The 19,963-nt window shown below is 44.1% G+C and overlaps 1 protein-coding gene across 2 annotated transcripts in view; it reads right to left on the bottom strand.

Annotated features, from left to right (window-relative positions):
• Positions 1-5,258: 5,258 nt before the first annotated feature.
• The window catches only part of LOC137434428 (potassium/sodium hyperpolarization-activated cyclic nucleotide-gated channel 4-like), a 317,160-nt gene continuing 302,455 nt past the window's right edge, over positions 5,259-19,963 (bottom strand). The window contains exons 7-9 of one of the 2 annotated variants that reach the window (XM_068127407.2): positions 10,405-10,569; positions 7,830-7,987; positions 7,349-7,551 (exon numbers count right to left, since the gene is read on the bottom strand). In XM_068127407.2, coding sequence (XP_067983508.1) covers positions 7,489-7,551; positions 7,830-7,987; positions 10,405-10,569 — 386 coding nt within the window. In that variant the 3' untranslated portion in view covers positions 7,349-7,488. Of the gene's footprint in view, positions 7,988-10,404; positions 10,570-19,963 lie in introns of both variants that reach the window. The other variant, XM_068127406.2, reaches the window with a different exon arrangement.

Raw genomic sequence — 19,963 nt, 5'->3', positions numbered from 1 at the left:
AGTGCAAGGACGATAACAGATGTAAAACATCACTTTGAGCTCGAAATAATCTGTGTCGAGGTGATCGACAGTTCGAGCTCGATCACAACACACCTGAGCACACTGCAGGTGAAGGTTTTTCCCTTGAAGTTCAAATCCCACAACGTCACAACAGGTACTAATAAGCACGGATGTTCATCCCACATCGTTACATAAATGTTGCAGGTTCGAATCCTGTCATGTTTACCCTTCATTGAAGGATTATTAAATACTTGATTGTTTAAATTATTTAATTATTATTTACTAATCATAATTATAATACAAATTATTTAATTTAAACACGTATAACAGGTTGATTGAGTGGATGTAACTAACACTCTTCTGACTGGTGAGTGTTGTGAGTTTGAATCCCATAATTATATTCTTTATGTAAGGATTCTAAAGTGTTTGACTGTTCAAGCAATGAGGTGTGTTCAAAGTACTTGGTTCTTCACTCAAAGGGCCTGGGTTCGAATCCCACCGCTGTTCCTTTGGCACAGAGTCCAGGATTTCTAACCTAGTTAGTAAGTTAGTTACTTTAACCTGCTCCTTAATTAAATGGGACAGTGAGAGGGCAGAGCCGCACCGGGCTCCGCAGATTAACAAATTACAGGTTTTATTTTATTTTATCTCCTTATCATCATGCACATCATCTTCCTCTTCTTCCACCTCTTACTCACCTCTCCGCCTGAACAAATTAATTATTAATTTCTGCCCAAACTGTCACCAACCCGCACTTGGCACCCTTGGCAAGTATGTCACTACCCCCAACATGAGTTAACGAAGACCTTCGTCCTGCAAACAGGCTGATGGGAATGATGATGATGGGAATGAGGATGATAATTGGAATGATGATGATGGGAATGATGATGATGATTGGAATGAGGATGATAATTGGAATGATGATGATGGGGGTGATGATTATGGGAATGATGATGATGATTGGAATGAGGATGATAATTGGAATGATGATGATGGGGATGATGATTATGGGAATGATGATGATGGTGGTAATGATGGTGATGATTATGATGGGAATGAGGATGATAATTGGAATGATGATGATGGGAATGATGATGATGATTGGAATGAGGATGATAATTGGAATGATGATGATGGGGGTGATGATTATGGGAATGATGATGATTGGAATGAGGATGATTGGAATGAGTATGATGGGAATGATGATGATGGTGATTGGAATGAGGATGATGGGAATGATGATGATGATGGTGATTGGAATGAGGATGATGGGAATGATGATGATGGTGATTGGAATGAGGATGATGGGAATGATGATGACGGTGATTGGAATGAGGATGATGGGAATGATGATGATGGTGATTGGAATGAGGATGATGGGAATGATGATGATGGGGATTGTGCGAATGATTCTGGGGATGATGATGCAAATGATGATGATTGAATTGAGGATTATGGGAATGATGGTGATTGGAATGATGATGATGGGGATGATGATTATGGGAATGATGATGATTGTAATAAGGATGATGGGAATGATGATGATGGGGATGATGATTATGGGGATGATGATTATGATGATCCAAATGATGATGATTGGAATGAGGATTATGGTGATCCAAATGATGATGATTGGAATGAGGATTATGGGAATGATGATGATGACTATTGGAATGATTATGGGATTGAGGATGATGGGAATGATGATGATTGGAATGAGGATGATGATTATGATGATGCAAATAATGATGATTGGAATGTGGATGATGGGTATGATGATTGTGATAATGTGAATGATGATGATTGGAATGATGGGAATGAGGATGATGGGAATGATGATGATGATGATTGGAATGATTATGATGGGAATGATTATTATGGGGATGATGATTATGGGGGATGATGATTATGATGCAAATGATGATGATTGGAATGAGGATGATGGGAATGATGATGATGGGGATGATGTTTATGGGGATGACGATTGTGATGATGCAAATGATGATGATTGGAATGATTATGCTGCAAATGATGATGTTGATAGTGATTGGAATGATGATGATAGGAATGATGATAAATGATGATGATTGGAATGATGATGATTGGAATGATGATGCTAATGATGGGAATGATAGTGATGATTATGATGGGAATGATGGCGATGATGATAATGATGATAATGATGGGAATGATAGTGATGGTGATGGTGATGATTATGATGGGAATTATAGTGATGGTGATGGTGATGATTATGATGGGACTTATAGTGATGATCATGATGATGATGCTGGTAATGATGGTGGTAATGATGGTGATGATTATGATGGGAATGATAGTGATGGTGATGATTATGATGGGAATTATAGTGATGATCATGATGATGATGCTGGTAATGATGGTGGTAATGATGATGGTGATGATTATGATGGGAATGATAGTGATGATTATGATGATGATGGTGGTAATGATGGTGATGATTATGATGGGAATGATAGTGATGATTATGATGATGATGGGAATGATAATTATGGGAATGGTGATGATGGCAATTATTATTATGTTGATGGTAATGATGATAATTATGATGATGCCTCATGAGAGATTATGTACATTCTTGACTTAAGGGGCAAGGATTGTCATTGGTGTACTTTTAGATTAAAAGGACGACAGCACAAGGTATACCTGCCCTCACTCTTCTGTTCGTGAGCACAACAAAAACAGATACAGCTGAAGCAACAGGCATGAAATTGACAGTTACATAAGCCGACGCCATTACAAATGAGATGGGATGAAATTTCTGAGGCAGCAGTAATTAAAATGGACGCTGGGCCACATTGCTGATCGCTTGCATTTCACACCTTTGCTCAGGTAACATCAATGAAATCCCTTGTTTCGACTTGGTTTGCCGTGACATTATTGGAGCAGAGATTGTTGGACAAGTCGTCACAGACAAGTACATTGAGGGTACCTGATGATGCCTCCTGACAGAAACCAAGCCCGTGTCTTTTCTGATGTAACGAGTGTTCTATCGAAAGGAATTTCATGACACGAGCTCAGGTGAGGATCTTCACAATAAGAGTTTGCAATTAGAAACGAGAAACATGCTCTGAAAAGGGTTTGTTGACCGGAATGCTTTCATGCCTATGTGACGTCACCATTGACAGTAGTTCATCAGCCAATCAAAAACTGTAGCTTATTGGAGAAGCAATGGTTGAGTCTCGTTGAGTCAATGGTCTCGTTTTTATCTCACCTGGAATTAAGTTCAGGTGAGCTTATTCAATGGAGCGTTGTCTGGCCATCAGTCCGTCCGTCCGTCCGTAAACACTTGAAACTTCTTCTCCGAAACCGCTGATGGGATTGCGACCAAATTTTGCATAAATGATATTTGTTGTGTTGTGACTAAAGTTATTCAATGTGTGACTTTTTCCTCTGAAACTACACAAACTATTTCGATGAAACTTCACCACAACCTTCATCACCTGTGCTGCACCAAAGTCGAAGGGGAACTACGGGGGGTCAAAGTGGGTCCAGGTTTGACCCCCCAAAATAGGTATTTGCTTTCTTTTCTGAAACTATACACACGATTTCGATGAAATTTCACCACAACCTTCATCACCCGTGATGTACCAATGTTTGTTCAAGGCGCTAGAAAAATTGGGGTCTTAGGAAGTATATGGGGTTGGGGGAGGAGGGGTTGCCCCCAAAATAGGTATTTCTTTGTTTAAAGTCTTATGATTATGTTAGTATGATTCTACATGCTGCCCTGTCTTCTAGCAACCATTGAAATTGGTTTAAAATACCCTTAGTCGGTGCCGTCTACTGTTTATTCCACCAGGTGAGCGCCAGGGTACCATATGCCCCCATGTTTTTCACGTTATATTCCAACAGGCTCATTAAATATCCGAGAGTGGGAAAGTATTTTGTGGGCGTGGCTTTGATGGCTACGTGAGAGGGGGGAGGAGCAACTCTTCACTTCAGTTTATAGTCAGGTTCACTATGTTTTTTCGTTCAAAATCATGGTAGATTAGCAAACCTATACATTTTTGGAAACGTTATTACATGGAAAATCTGAAAATCAATGTTTACATTTGCCAATTCCAACCAATTCGATTCGACCAATTCGACCATTCGACCAATTCGACCAATCGACCAATTCCATTCGACCAATTCGACCATTCGACCATTCGACCAATCGCTTCGATCGACCATTCGACCATTCGACCAATTCGATTTGCCAATCAATTTGACCGACCTTTGCTTGTGTGGAACGGACTGTGAAAACGATGCGGACTATATTGTCGGATACGGTGATGACGTCATCACAGGACAGTGATGACGAACTCTAAATGGCATATTCTGTAATCGTGTATGTTTGATGCCATTGACTGCCTGTGTATATTTTGTCATTGACTGCCTGTGTAGATGTGAAGTTATACCGACTGCATGTGTATATATGATTTTGCTGACTGCCTGTGTATGTTTGGTGATATGAATTATTGTGACATATTTTGATGTTATTAACTGCCTGTACAAAACGATAACATGTATTTGATTATGCAACTTATCGCGAATATAAAGACAGTATTTTGCAATTCAAAACCTTTGATTCGTGCCTTACCATTCCCCATAGCACTAATTTGATACTTTCATTGGATTCCTTGTCCCTGAAAATATAGGTTTAGTATATTTTTAAAAGTTTTTAGGGTAATTAGAGGCAGAAATAGAACAAAATATGTATTTTACAGTGGCCATTTTGAAAATCCAAAATGGCCGCCATACAGGTATCTCTCCAAATGTAAACATTGATTTTTAGTTTCCTTATGCTATAACCTTTCCAAAAATGTATAGGTTTGCTAATCTACCATGATTTTGAACGAAATATAATTTATTGACATAGTGAACCTGACTATTGGTTGACTTGTCATCCATACCTGACATTCTCAAACTTTTAAATCCGAGTCAATTTCAGCTTTCAACAAAGTCCCCAACTTAGGTAAACAACTTTTGTACAAAATTGGTTCAAGTTTCCATTTTGTTCTAACATCACAACGAGTTCATTTGGTGGCTCGAATAACGAACACCCTCAAACACCCAGCATGGCTGGCGAAGCGGTTATAGAGCAGGAAGGAATTCTTTATTTACTGTGAACCTTAAATTCCCCTTTTCCGTGTGGTTCTGGTGATTTTACTTTACGAAGTGCGAATCGAGACACGTGACCTATGAGGGCCGGTCAAAAAGTTTTCAGAACAACATCGCCAGAAGTTCCAGGTTCCTTTTATTATTCAACATATAAGTATATATAATCGATAAATAATTTTTACAACTCATTATCTATAATTATAGTTTGAAAAATTAAAAAAAACCTTGGCGTCTGTTAGACAAATTGTATCTCATTCATAAAACCGTTCAAACGCCTCTTGTACTATTATGGTATATTGTATTACAATGGCTGTAGTTTGTACAATATTTAAGGGATTGCCAGGTTAATTCGCTTGGTATTGATTGTGTATAACAATGAACTGCCTGGTCCTGGATCAATTCAACCGATTCCGACTAAAATGACATTCAGGTATTCCATCCTTCTGAATGTTAAGCCGGCTGTCCCTCATATTTGTACTCGCACAATATGTGAGCTATCACCGGCCACCTGTTCAAATTCCTGCTCTAACCTATAGGGGGGGACCTGCATCAGCGGCACAGGAGTGCCTCCAGTAAATATTATCCTACCCACAGGACCACAACCATGTGCTGCGTGTGAAAGAAGAAGAAGAACCCCCGATATAGCATTGCACGTGAAGTATGATCTTCAATGTTTACACCAGATATTGTGCGTGTTTATAAGAAATGAGTCACAGGAAGCATCACACTTCATATATACTCAACATGTTACTTGAAAACACTTTACAGATTTTTTTGAGTAAAAGTATGGTAAAAAGGAAGCTTCAAACGTTACGAATACTCAATGGTAACTCACTAAATTCCCTGCATCCATCAATATTTGGACCTTCTGTCGCCATCTTGACAGCACGTCGCCATTGCTGCCCCCTTTTGCAAAGTAAAATGAATTTGCATCCGAAATCCAACGCCAAAAGAAGCTCCTCACCTCATTTTTAAGCAGAAGACACATGAAGCGACGTGCCTCGCTCCGCTAATAACCGATTGGAGCCACCCAGGCAAGACAACACGGAGTTATGGCGGTGTTAGTTACAACCGGCAACGGAAAGGAGCACAGACAAAAATCGTGTTTACAGCAAAAACGCCATAGAGGTTGTTCAGTTGTATTTTGTCCTTGACTTTGAAAACACGGAATTTCTTACTTGGCTCGTAACACTGATAGAATGCTGAGGTGGTTACTGATACTTAGCAGATATGTTGGACAAGCGTAACTATCCGTAGATACAAGGTACGGTACAATAATTGTAATACCATAGATGTAGCCCGACCAAGTTGCAGAAAATAAATAAATTAATGAATAAATAAAAACATCCATGACTATGTCTATTTCACAAAATTGCTGGGTGGAGTGGGATTCGTCGATATGGCGTTATTGCCCGGTGCGGCGACATCGCGTACGCAGGTGAGGAGGGAAAGCAAAGCAATCCGCGGAAGACAACGAGAGGCCACGGAGAAAAGAGGAGCGGACGCTCGGACTCCAGGTTGCTGCTTTCACTCCAGTCTCGTGCTCTCGTACGCAAGGCAGTGAGAAAGCTTAAGGTTCGTTTTGGTACCGACTGGGGCCTTCCTCCGTCAGTGTCACCACCTGAGGGACAGCCGAAGCAGAGAGAGCTGCAACTTCTGGAGTCAATCGCACTGCTACGTGAGAAGGCGTGGGGGATCTGAGAATTATTCCTGTACCGTTTCCATCTTAAGGCCTGTAACATGAGCCTGAAAAATGCTGGTATAATTGGCTTGTCGTGTTCAGGACCGGCAAGCCAATGCTCAGGCTAGAATAATTGCAGAAACAAAGCTTGCATGTTATTCTGTCACAGATTTGAAGGGAGGTTAAGGAAGTTTCCACCCAAGCCACTATCGCTGCCGAAGAACACGCATTGCGATGGAGATAGCGACCGTGGGGACGCGGACCGGGCGGCGATGAAAGGAGGTGGTGGAAGCGAAGTTTGCCGAGGAAGTAAAAACCGGCGTTGGGGTGATTGTGATGCTTGCTGGATCGACGAGTCCTGTCCCATCTCTTCCAGGGGTAAGGTCGTGATTGGTGGGGCTCCACTTGCAGATGTTCGCGGTCGAAGAGGCGCATCATACTTTTCCCTCGAGCGGCGAGCTGAAGACTGCGGTCTGGGCAGGCTTCTTGCAGTGTTAGTGACATCACTGCTCTGAGAATTGTGTCGGGAGGTGCTCGGGGCAATAGAAGGGGGTGGTGGCGCTGGGCGAGGTGGTGGTGGTGGAGGTGGCAGCGGAAGGGGCAAGGTTGGCTGAGAAACTGATAAAAGACGTGTGCTTGAAGAGACCAGCGAGGAAGACGTTTCAGCTTCAGAGTGGCCAGGCATTGTCGAGGGTGGGCCAGAAATGGAAGCAGCCCTTGCAGGTTGGTTGCTGCATTCAGCAGACAATAAGAGGGGATTAGTGTACGCAGATCCCGGGCCCAAAGCTACCTTGCGGGTCAGACTAGGTCGACGAGAAAGGAGAGCCGAGTGGTGCAGAAGGCTGGCGTGACGGCTCAGTCGAGGCCTACGCAGGCTTGCAGACGACAACAAGGGAGATTGTGGCCTCATTGTTGAGACAGGAGAGCAATGCGTAACCGCGATGGCCACAGACGCATGGCCAAACTCAGCCGTCGAGCATGCTGGAAGTACTCCACTGGATGTGCTTACCGTCTCAGCCAAGGACGGTAATGAGCGACTGGGGATCTGATGGGTCATCTCTCGATCTTGGCGCACGATGTCTTGAATGAGCTCTCGCTCCTCTGAGTTGTAAAGTCCCATGTCAGAGTCATGCTGAAGTTTGTGCAGCAGCATCGAGTTCTTTTTCCCTGCAGACATAAAAATAAATGGTAGCTTACCAAAACAAGTTTCACCTGGATCCAAATAACCGGCCAATAAATGCTTACCAAGGATTGCAAATGGTATCTGGAAGATAATAGATAATAGCATCGCAAAGCCATGGCTAAAGGCCTCAGATGGAGACCTTAGAGCATTATGCCTAAAGATGTTTCACTTTTTATATCAAGTTCAATTGATGGGAGGAAAATGGTTGCTTTGAGTTGGCACTTGTGGACTACCGAAAAGGTCTCCAACTGGCAGGACGGTTAAAAATGGGTATTTTAATGGCATTATGAGACATCGACATGTTTTTTGTGGTAAAATTAGAAAATCTTAACCGCTCCTTAGTATTACGTCCTCCCTCCTTCATCGGCCACATCAATCCCTCTTCACCTTCCCACTATCTCCTCCCAATCCTTTATCCCTTATATAACCTCCAATTCCCCCTAAATATTCACCCTGTCTCAATTTACGCTCCGCTTCCTCTCTCCCCCTCTCTCCACATGCTTATCCTACGTAGACGGACCCTCAAGAGGATGACAAAAAGCAATTCAAATTGACTGCTCTAAAGCGTGCCTAATAGCTCAGGATATATTTTTGTACCGATGACCTCTAAGTAGAGAAACCGCCAATTGGAAGAGATGACGGCATTAATTTTATTCAAATACCTGACTCCATCATCACACATTCGTTTGCCCTTTCCCTTTTAGAGCAAAGTGTAACTCCACACGTGATCTTGCCCGAAATTAGCTTTCCTCCTCAATGGGATTTTCAAATATTCCTTAAATTTACTTCCAGTATATGACAGCCACTGTAGGGTGCCATCCCACACGCAGTAACCAGATCTGGCAGGCTGATGCTACCCCACAGAACTGACACAGCATCATCGCAGCAACCCACTAACAAATGGCCCAGCATCTGGCTATCTTCAACGTGACAGTGAGTTGCAATTTCGCAGCCAGGCCTGGCTGGAGAACAGTGTTTGTCACACCAATTTCCACTCGTTTTCCCCACTGCTTCCGAGAGATCTTCAACCTACACGGCTGAGTCTGGCGAGCTTGCCAAAGAGGCAGAAAATGAAGTTCTCCCTGCACCGTGTACTTGCCTACGCCGAATTAGAAGATAATCGATCAGATGCCTGAGTGTCACTTGACGGAAAAAGCCGGAAAGTCAGCGAGGTCGGAAAAGGCCGAGGATTTCTCGTTTGAGCAAAATTGTTACAGGTTAAGGTGACTCGCAAATCGGTGGAACATCCCATTTTAAAGTTACTCTTGTCCACTTGATTAGCTGGTCATTTTAAGGATCATCGTTATTATCATTGCTTGAAGGAGTTATAGGGTCACCTGTCAGACGCACCTGCTCACTGCAACTTTTCCTCTTTTTGTGAGCAGGTTCATTACCTGACATCAGCAGCATGATACCAGTGATGTTCACTCCTCGTAACCCGATTTGATTTAAATGAGGACTATTTTGGTCAGAAGTTTTCCAAAGGCAACATTTTTTGTGCCATTCCCAAGTTGCCCTGACGGCAAAGTTAAAGCCAACAACAAAGTGTTTATGTACAAATGACACAACCAACAGACCCAGCCAGGCAAACAGGTTGACCCCTCCATAAAGGCCATTAGTGAGCCACCTTTGTTTTTCCTGACAATATAGCAGTGACTTGGAGATTCTCCGAAGATAAGTTTTCCCTCCTCCTTCTCCGAAGACAAGTTTTGGTTATGGATACTTGAGAATCCAAGGAGTTAAACCCACACTGGCTTCACCTGTATTTGAACTGTAAACCTACACGAGATGCTAGTCTAATGTCCATATTTGTAACCAGTGGCCTAATCTTGAGCACAATGGTGGCCGACTGATGAGCTATGCGCTCAAATGGGAACACTAAACAGGGAAATTTTTCCAAGTCGAATTGCCACTTGATGTCGAATTGCCAGCAGCACGCTTTATTGGCCAATTCTCCCACATGACGATCAGGCATCGGCCATCGCTCTCAATAAGTAATGGCGTAGGGCTATGTAGTCGAGCAACTACACAATTACATAGCTTCATTGACAACTGAAAAAATAAGGGCAACTTCATTTCACACGGCGATGAGGATGGAGATGGAAAACAGAAGAATATTCCAATTATTTAGGGAAAACCACACTTTCTTTCATTTTACAAGCGGGGAATCAGTCAAAAACATTTTTGTTGAGAGAATAACACAAGGGGAATATGCAGGTGAATATGCAAACCAACTAAGCATACCTCGTATGCCCAAGTAAGGGAAGTAACCTGCTGGAAATTCATGGATATTAAACACTGAAGTGGACAGAAGATTCAAACTAAAAAGGGGAAAGTAAAACAATAAGAGAGTTCAGATGTTTGAGATTTTTTTTAAACAGGAAGAGAGATCGCAACTTACCAATACGGTTGAGCCGGTCGATGGCAACCGTTTCAAAGGCTCGCCGCATGGTCGGGTACTCCTCAAGGACTCCCTCAAAATGTCCGACAGTCAAGGAAAAGAGTCGGCAGAATGTGTCGGCACGCACACTGGCGGTCCGGCGGCCTTGTGTCAGCAGGCAGATCTCTAGGGAGCCGAGTGGGATGTGCAAGCAGCAAAATATATACATCGTGACTTAGAAAAACTGACAACTGAAGCGGGCTCAAAAATCAGGTGAAGCGGGCTCAAAAATCAGGTGAAGCGGGCACAAATATCAGGTGAAGCGGGCACAAAATTCAGGTCAATGTAGAAAATATCTTCTGAGCTGTTAGGGTTGCATTAGGGTTAGGGTTGTTGGGGTTGGGGTTGTTAGGGTTAGAGTTGTTAGGTGTAGGGTTGTTAGGGTTAGGGTTGTTATGGTTAGAGTTGTTAGGGTTAGGGTTGTTAGGGTGAGGGTTGTTAGGGTGAGGGTTGTTAGGGTGAGGGTTGTTAGGGTGAGGGTTGTTAGGGGTAGGGTTGTTAGGGTGAGGGTTGTTAGGGTGAGGGTTGTTAGGGTTAGGGTTGTTAGGGTGAGGGTTGTTAGGGTTAGGGTTGTTAGGGTTAGGGTTGTTAGGGTTAGGGTTAGGGTTGTTAGGGTTGGGGTTGTTAGGGTTAGGGTTGTTAGGGGTAGAGTTGTTAGGGTTAGGGTTGTTAGGGTGAGGGTTGTTAGGGTTAGGGTTGTTAGGGTTATGGTTGTTAGGGTTAGGGTTAGGGTTGTTAGGGTTGGGGTTGTTAGGGTTAGGGTTGTTAGGGGTAGAGTTGTTAGGGTTAGGGTTAGGGTTGTTAGGGTTAGGGTTGTTAGGGTGAGGGTTGTTAGGGTGAGGGTTGTTAGGGTTAGGGTTGTTAGGGTGAGGGTTGTTAGGGTTAGGGTTGTTAGGGTTAGGGTTGTTAGGGTTAGGGTTAGGGTTGTTAGGGTTGGGGTTGTTAGGGTTAGGGTTGTTAGGGGTAGAGTTGTTAGGGTTAGGGTTAGGGTTGTTAGGGTTAGGGTTGTTAGGGTTAGGGTTGTTAGGGTTGGGGTTGTTAGGGTTAGGGTTGTTAGGGTTAGGGTTGTTATGGTTGGGGTTGTTATGGTTAGGGTTGTTAGGGTTGGAGTTGTTATGGTTGGAGTTGTTTGGGTTAGGGTTATTAGGGTTAGGGATAGGGTTGTTAGGGTTGCTGCTTTGCAACCTGATTCGCCTTAATGTCTTGTAATATTGTCTGCAATTCCATACAATCAGTCTCCTACAACAATTCGTGAAATATGGTTGTTGTTCAAGTTATCACAGTGCTCTGAAAGGTCCAAGTACTTTCCCTCGAGTATCTTTGTCACTCCAAGACACCATTCTTCAGGTAGTGTTTACAAACTGTTTATGTGTTTTGGTTGTATGCAAAAGCAGACAAATTTATGCTGTATTAATTTACGCTTCAGGAAGTTCAGGTTTGCCTCAAAATATCTGCTTCATTGCTTGTCTGGATCAATGAGAAACGCAAATCCCTAGGGGTTCACTATTGTTTCACCGTTGGCCTTGCTTATAACAGTTTACTCCTTTTAGTTTAATATACAGTTAAACAGAATATCGGCCTGTGTATGTAAGTAGGATTTCACATTCCAGGAGGAGGCCATCAGGCCTATCATGCTCACACATTTCCATCAATATACATGCAACATTAAATGACGTACATAGTTTATCGGTCAAGAAGCAGCATTGTGGATTCAAAGACTACTACACGGACATACACAAGCAGATTATCTTATTATAATAGAGCAAACGTATATGGTTATGTATGTCGCTATGTATGTTTATATGCGACGAAAACGTCTTCTTCTTCTTCAAATAAACTTACCACCCTCTTAATTGCGTTAAGACTGCTGAGACCCCTCAGACCTTTGACGACCCTTTAAATCCCCCAAGACCTTTCAGACCACCAAGACCCCGGAAGACCCAAAATACCCTGAAGACCCCCAAAGACCCAAAACACCCCAAAGACCCAAAATACCCTTCAAGGCCCTGTGGCGCAAAAAGACCCAAAAGACCCCAAAGACCCAAAACACCCCGAAGACCCAAAACACCCCGAAGACCTAAAACACCCCGAAGACCAAAAACACCCCGAAGACCCAAAGCACCCCGAAGACCCAAAACACCCAGAAGACCCAAAACAGCCAGAAGACCCAAAACACCCCGAAGACCCAAAACACCCCGAAGACCCAAAACACCCCGAAGACCAAAAACACCCAGAAGATCCAAAACACTCAGAAGACCCAAAACACCCCGAAGACCCAAAACACCCGGAAGACCCAAAACACCCGGAAGACCCAAAACACCCCAAAGACCCAAAACACCCCAAAGACTCAAAACACCCCAAAGACTCAAAACACCCCTAAAACCCAAAGACCCAAAAGACCCTGAAGACCAAAAAGACCCCAAAGACCCAAAAGACCCCGAAGACCCCGAAGACAAAAAATACCCCAAAGACCAAAAATACCCCAAAGACCCTTAAAGACCAAGAAGACCCAAAAGCCCCTGAAGACCCCAAAGACCCAAAAGACACTGAAGACCCTTAAGAGCCAAAAGCCTCTGAAGACACCAAAGACCGTGAAGACCCAATATGCCTCAAAGGCCCAAAATACCCTTAAGGGCCCAGAGGATCCAAAAGACCCTGAAGACCCAAATGGCCCTGAAGACCCAAAACACCATGAAGGCCCAAAAGACACCAAAATGGTCAAAGATTCTCACCCTCTCTCTGTTCTTTTCACCCTCTCTTTTGCTCAAGGTCATCTGCCAGCATCCTGGAAATCAGCAAACATTACCGCTTTACACAAAAAGGTGCAAAAACAGATCCTTGCAACTACAGACCAATCAGCCTGCTCCCAATTTATCAGCAAAGTCATGGAATCCATCATTGCTTCGGATATGAAATCTTTCCTCTTCTCCAATGGCTTGATCTCTGATCATCAATTTGGTTTCAGACCAGGTCACTCTACTCTGGACATGCTGCTTCTGCTGTCTCAACAATGGATGGAGGTCCTCAATGCCAAACAGGAAATCAGAGCTGTCTCCCTTGACATATCACGTGCCTTCGATACGGTCTGGCACCCAGCTCTGCTCACCAAACTCTCCTCCTATGGTATCCATGGAAATCTCAATGCATGGCTTGCGGACTTCCTCTCTGGTCGTAGTCAACGTGTGGCCCTGAATGGATTTCTCTCATCTCCCCTTCCTGTTCAGGCTGGAGTTCCCCAAGGCAGTGTGCTGGGCCCTGTGTTTTTTCTGGTCTTTATCAATGATCTCTCCGACTCTCTGGAAAATCCTCTCTATCTCTTTGCTGATGACTCCACTCTCTGCCGCTCCATTCCTCTTCCCTCATATCGGCAGTCTGCAGCCTCCTCACTCTCTGAAGACCTGGACAAAATCACAGACTGGTCAAACAAGTGGAACATGTCTTTAAATCCTGATAAATCTCACATTCTCACTATATCTCTCCAAAAGACTGCTGGTAAATCCTCCATGTACTTACTAAACAATCCTCTTGAGGAAGTTCAGTCATTCAAACTCCTGGGTCTCCTTATCAGCCATCATCTTTCTTGGGCAAACCACATTTCAAAGTAGGCATTCAAGGCCAGCCGCCGACTGGGTATTCTACGTCGTACAAAGTCCTTCCTTGGCACTCTTGATCCCCTATCCACCGAGACGGCTTTTATCCGCAGATTTTAAAACTTTTCTTTTATTCCAATTGAATTCCTTATTTTAACTAGAACTACACTCCGTAGACAGCATATTTCCACCAGGCCGAACAGTTTATGTTTTGTATCCTACTGATAGTCTGGATCTGTATTCGGACCTGAACCAAAATCGAATCGGCTTGTTCTTGTCACCAAACAAACTCATCCATCAAATTTTGTCATAAATTGTCCACAACTTTTTGAGATGTTGTGCTATATTTCGTTTTTGGCCTTATCACTCAATGATGAAGAATCACTTGAAAAATTAAAAACTTTTCGTATCTGCATTTGGATATTCACCAAAATCGAAACGATTTGGCCTTGTCACACACCCAACCTGTCAACCAAGTTTTGTCTGAATCCGTCCATAGGTTTTTGAGATATCGTGCTATATATCGGTTTTAGCCCTATTACTCAATGGTGAAGAATCACTTGAAATGTATCGTATCCGAATCTGGAACTTCCCCATAATCTAATCAATTCGTTATTGTCGCACACCCAAACTGTCCATCTAGTTTTGACCAAATCCACCCACAACCTTTTGAGATACCCTGTTTAACAAAAGTCAAATAGACAGACCATAAGACAGACCATGTGGAAACACAACCACTGTCTGTTCACCTTTGGTGGCGGAGATAACAATTCAGCACTCAAATCGACTTGTTTGCACATCCAAAACCCTTCAGTTTAGCAATACTTAGGCAAACGTTTACGCCGTCTCAACCAATCAAATTTGCTGTGCGCTCTGAGAGCAGAATAACAGCGAGATTCAGACAAAAAAATGGCAGCGCCGAAGCCTAGCGATGCAATGACAAATATAATTTTGTCCAAATAAAATCTGTCTCTTTAGTGCATCTTTTTCTCAAAGATCGTTTGAAAATCGTCAGTTTCTCCTGGAATAGTTGGCAGAAGGTTTGTAATTGCGCAAATGCATGAAAACGCATAGTAGTGGAGCATCATCGGCTCCGGACTATTCCATTTGATCCGTCGGCTTCATATGTTTACTATCATGCCTGTTATTCAAAGTTAACGAACAAAGCTAACATATCCTTCAGTTTAGCATTACTTTTAACCTTCAATTTAAAAGTCTTTGGCAAAAATATCGACAAATCAAATTTGGCAATTGTACTTTCAGGGTGGGGGAACTCCGAGATTATTCTTCCTCTTCTTCCTCCAATATCCTGTTTCCAATAATGTACCACACACTGGTACACTGAATCCATGGTACACTGAATCTTGTGGCGAGGCAGTTACCCTGAAACAACTTGCCTTTGCCTCTTGGAAAGCAAATTCAACTGAACGCAATCTCAGTTCCTTTCACAAAGCTCGGAACAAGTGTGTGTCCACCCTCAGGAGAGCCAGGAAACAATATATCTCTGCTCTCAAAACTGAACTCTCTTATAGGTCTCCATCCTCCAAATCTTGGTGGCGTCTGGTCAAATCTGTTTCTGGTGTTTGCTCCACCTCCATCCCCTCCCTTACCTCAAATGGCTACACAGTTGACACCGCACATGACAAAGCTAATGCCTCAACTCTGTGTTTGCCTCAAAATCTTGTGTCCCAAACCCATCTCTCTCTGTATCCACCTTACCCGGTCAAACCCAGCTGCTCCTGGACTCTGTGTCCTTCTCTCCTGACAAGGTGGAGAAGTTTTTGTCAAACCTCGACTCTGGTTCTGCAACTGGACCAGATGGCATCAGCCCACGGGTCCTAAAATCCTGCTCTGCCACTCTATCTCACCCTCTCTCTGTTCTCTTCACCCTCTCTTTTGCTCAAGATCATCTGCCATCATCTTGGAAATCAGCAAACATTACTGCTTTACACAAAAAATGTGCAAAAACAGATCTTTGCAACGTCAGACCAATCAGCCTGCTCCCAATTATCAACAAGGTCACGGAATCCATCATCACTTCTGACATGAAATCCTTCCTCTTCTCCAATGGCTTGATTTCTGATCATCAATTTGGATTCAGACCAGGTCATTCTACTCTTGACATGCTGCTTCTACTGTCTCAACAATGGATGGAGGTCCTCAATGCCAAACAGGAAATTAGAGCTGTCTCCCTTGACATATCTCGTGCCTTCGATATGGTCTGGCAGCCCGCTCTGCTCACCAAACTCTCCTCCTACAGTATCCATGGAAACCTCCATGCATGGCTTGCAGACTTCCTCTCTAGTCGCAGTCAACGTGTGGCCCTGAATGGAATTCTCTCATCTCCCCTTCCTGTTCAGGCTGGAGTTCCTCAAGGTAGTGTTCTGGGCCCTGTGCTTTTTCTGGTCTTCATTAATGATCTCTCTGACGTTCTGAAAAATCCTGTCTATCTCTTTGCTGATGACTCCATTCTCCACTCCATATCCCAACCCTCAGATCAGCAGTCTGCAGCCTCCTCACTCTCTGCAGACCTGGACAATATCACAAAATGGTCAGACAAGTGGAACATGTCTTTCAATCTTGACAAATCTCACACACTCACTTTGTCTCTCCAAAAAGGACGTCTGGACAACCTTCCCATCTACGTTCTCAATAATCCTCTCAAAGGAGTTCTGTCACTCAAGCGTTTGGGTCTCACTATCTGCCATGATCTTTCCTGGGAAAACCACATTTCCAAGCTGGCCTCCAAAGCCAGTCACCGACTGGGCATCTTCCATCGTGTGAAGTCCTTTTTTAACACATCTGAGCTCCTCACCACATACAAGGCTTTCATCCACAGCTCACTGGAATACTGCTCTCCCCTCTGGGCTGGTGCCCCTGCCTCACACCTAGCTCGGCTTCACGCTGTTGAAACCAAAGCATTCAGAATCAATGGAATCTCCTGCGATGAAGCTGATTCTGAGGGCCTTTCTCTCTATCACCGCAGGCAAGTAGGTGGTCTTTCTGTCTTCTACCGACTCCTCTCCGGCCTTGCTCCCCCAGCTCGGTCTGTGCTCTGTCTCCCAAATATTCCTACAGGTCGCACAAGATCTGCCAGCAACCCTCTTCTGGTTAAACTGCCAAAATCACGACTCTCTGCTCACCTTCACTCCTTCATTCCTCTTTTCTCCCACCTCTGGAACAATCTCCCACACTCTCTTCAATCCCTCTCCTCCCTCCAGGTCTTTAAAACAGCTATTCACCACCATGTCTTATCTTCCCCCATCCAAAAGTTTGATCGTTTCTACCCCCGTTAAAACACCCCAAATCCGCATCTTTCAATCCCCAACTTCTTTCCTGAAATTCCTTGTAGTGAAATTCCTAGTAGTGTTCATTTGCTTTATACCATGTACCTCTCCCTCTCCCCCAGCCCTCCCCCTTCCACAGATCTCCCGATGTCCCTGTTCTCTCCTGTTGTTGTTCTTGTGTACTTCCCTCTCTCTCCTCCTCTTGTCTCCCGCTCCCTTCATTGCATGTTTTATGTGTCTGTGCATGTTTTCATGTTCAATGTGTTAGCTCTTACACGAGCCTCGATTCTGTATCCAAAACAAACAAACAAAAAAACACCATTCTTTCTCAAGGCTGTAAGGTGTTCCACGATCTCTCCTGTTGCTAATGAAATTACGAAGTCAGAAATAGAAAGTATCAACACAAAATGTAAACAGCAGCCTGTGAAATGTGATGCTGTTGTAAATGCAAAGGTGTTACTGAAGCAGAAGTAGATGCCATCGTTAACCTCAAACAGGCGTTTCAGGGTCTGCCGCGAAGGACACCGTGGGATCTTTGACGTCCATCCACCAACTAATGTCGGCAGACGGGACGGGACAGACGGGATGGACGCCCAGTTTAGCATCCATCAGAGGGACGTCACACAATGATGAATCACCCCGTCTGTGTAACACCGGGATTTAATTTATAGTTGGGCCCGAGATTCAAACCCAGGCTAGACAGCTCAGAGACGAGTGTGCGCAACTCTAGGCCATACTGCCAGTCATTCAGAATAAATATATTCGTAGACTTCAGAATAATTTTACATGAATTACAAAGACATTAGGAGACAATAGACTTCACCATAGTATTGTGTTATTGTTTACTTATCCCGGCCTTGATTCATGATTTGCATTGGAGCAATTGTCCACAGTGGATGGTGAGGTGCCCACTGTGCCCAAGTTGGTTGGACTTGTTTCTTGCTAGTCAGGGCAGGAATTTGGAATTTGTTCAGGGTTAGGGATAGGATGTTACGGTTAGGGTCGTTAGGGTTATGGTTGTTATGGTTATGGTTGTTAGCGTTAGGGTTGCTAGGGTTATGGTTGTTGGGGTTATGGTTGTTGGGGTTATGGTTGTTAGGGTTAGGGTTGTTTGGGTTCGGGTTGTTTGGGTTATGGTTGTTACGGTTGTTTGGGTTGGGGTTGTTAGGGTTAGGGTTGTTTGGGTTATGGTTGTTTGGGCTATGGTTGTTTGGGTTATGGTTGTTAGGGTTGTCCTTGTTAGGATTGTTATGGTTAGGATTGTTTGGGTTAGGGTTGTTCGGGTTGTTTGGGTTATGGTTGTTAGGGTTAGGGTTGTTTGGGTTATGGTTGTTAGGGTTAGGGTTGTTTGGGTTATGGTTGTTGGGGTTATGGTTGTTTGGGTTATGGTTGTTAGGGTTAGGGTTGTTTGGGTTATGGTTGTTTGGGTTGTCATTGTTTGGATTGTTATGGTTAGGACTGTTGTGGTTGGGTGTTACGGGGTCCTCCCCTATCCCCTGGTCTCGGTAAACTTCCGAACCCCGAGAGGGTCCCCGGCAGAAAGATATGTTATCCTTGGTTGAAATTAATCAATAATGAAACCACACCAAGGGTGATGAACAAACAATATATTAAGCACACTAAAAAAGAACCATACAACAATGGGGGGCAATCCACCCTACAATCCAATCTTAAGAAGGTAACCTAGCTCAAACTCATGGCACCCCCAGGGACTGAAACAGAGTCCTTCTCAATGTCTCTAGAACACAATGGTGCTCCCGGCGAAGAGGCGATGGCGATGAGGCGGGTAAGGAGATGTAGGTAAGGCGGGGACCGTCACGTGGTCCCAGCCAACCCCAATTGGCGGTGGAAAGAGGAATCCCAAAGACGCTATCCAAACGTGCACATACACCATGCAGTCGCGAACCGCACCGTATTCTTCAAAGGCCTCTGTCGTGCACACACATCCTCGGCAAACCACCGGAGGGCGGGATCAGCGGACGCGGCTTACCAAGGGTTCGCAAACGACGCGTGAGGTCCCCGAAATGGCGGTCGGTTCTTCCTCGGGCCGCAGCCGCTAGGCGAAGATTCTCCGGAATCTCCCACCTGTACCTGGCTTCACAGGCTTTTCCACGACACCAGCGATATCAACGATCGTACGAGATTCCTTTCCAAGACTCAAAGTTCCCTCTCCATGGACGCTCGACCACGCTGGATGCGGAGCTGTTACAAAACGCCTCGTTTCACCTCTGCCTCACGCGCTCTTCTTCTTTGCTCCCTTTGTCTTCCGGGTCACGATCCGATTTCCGGCCACATTTTACCAGGAGCGCTTTTAAACCTTTTAACCACAATAACCCTTTCCCTCAAGCCACAATAAGCATAATATCTAGAACCAACAATGATAACAATAACAACCATAATTAGGGCCGAATCCGTAACATTGGGATTGTTTGGGTTATGGTTGTTTGGGTTAGGGTTGTTTGGGTTAGGGTTGTTTGGGTTAGGGTTGTTATGGTTAGGGTTGTTATGGTTGGGGTCGTTATATTTAGGGTTGTTAAGGTTAAGGTTGTTTGGGTTAGGGTTGTTAGGGTTGTTAGGGTTGTTATTGTTAGGGTTGTTAGGGTTAGGGTTGTTTGGGTTAGAGTTGCTAGGGTTGTTCGGGTT

This window comes from Myxine glutinosa, chromosome 10, assembly GCF_964187855.1.
Source record: "Myxine glutinosa chromosome 10, kmMyxGlut1.1, whole genome shotgun sequence".
Classification (NCBI taxonomy): domain Eukaryota; kingdom Metazoa; phylum Chordata; class Myxini; order Myxiniformes; family Myxinidae; genus Myxine; species Myxine glutinosa.
Note: the sequence above shows the minus strand (reverse complement) of the source record. Positions and strands in the feature narration are given on the sequence as shown.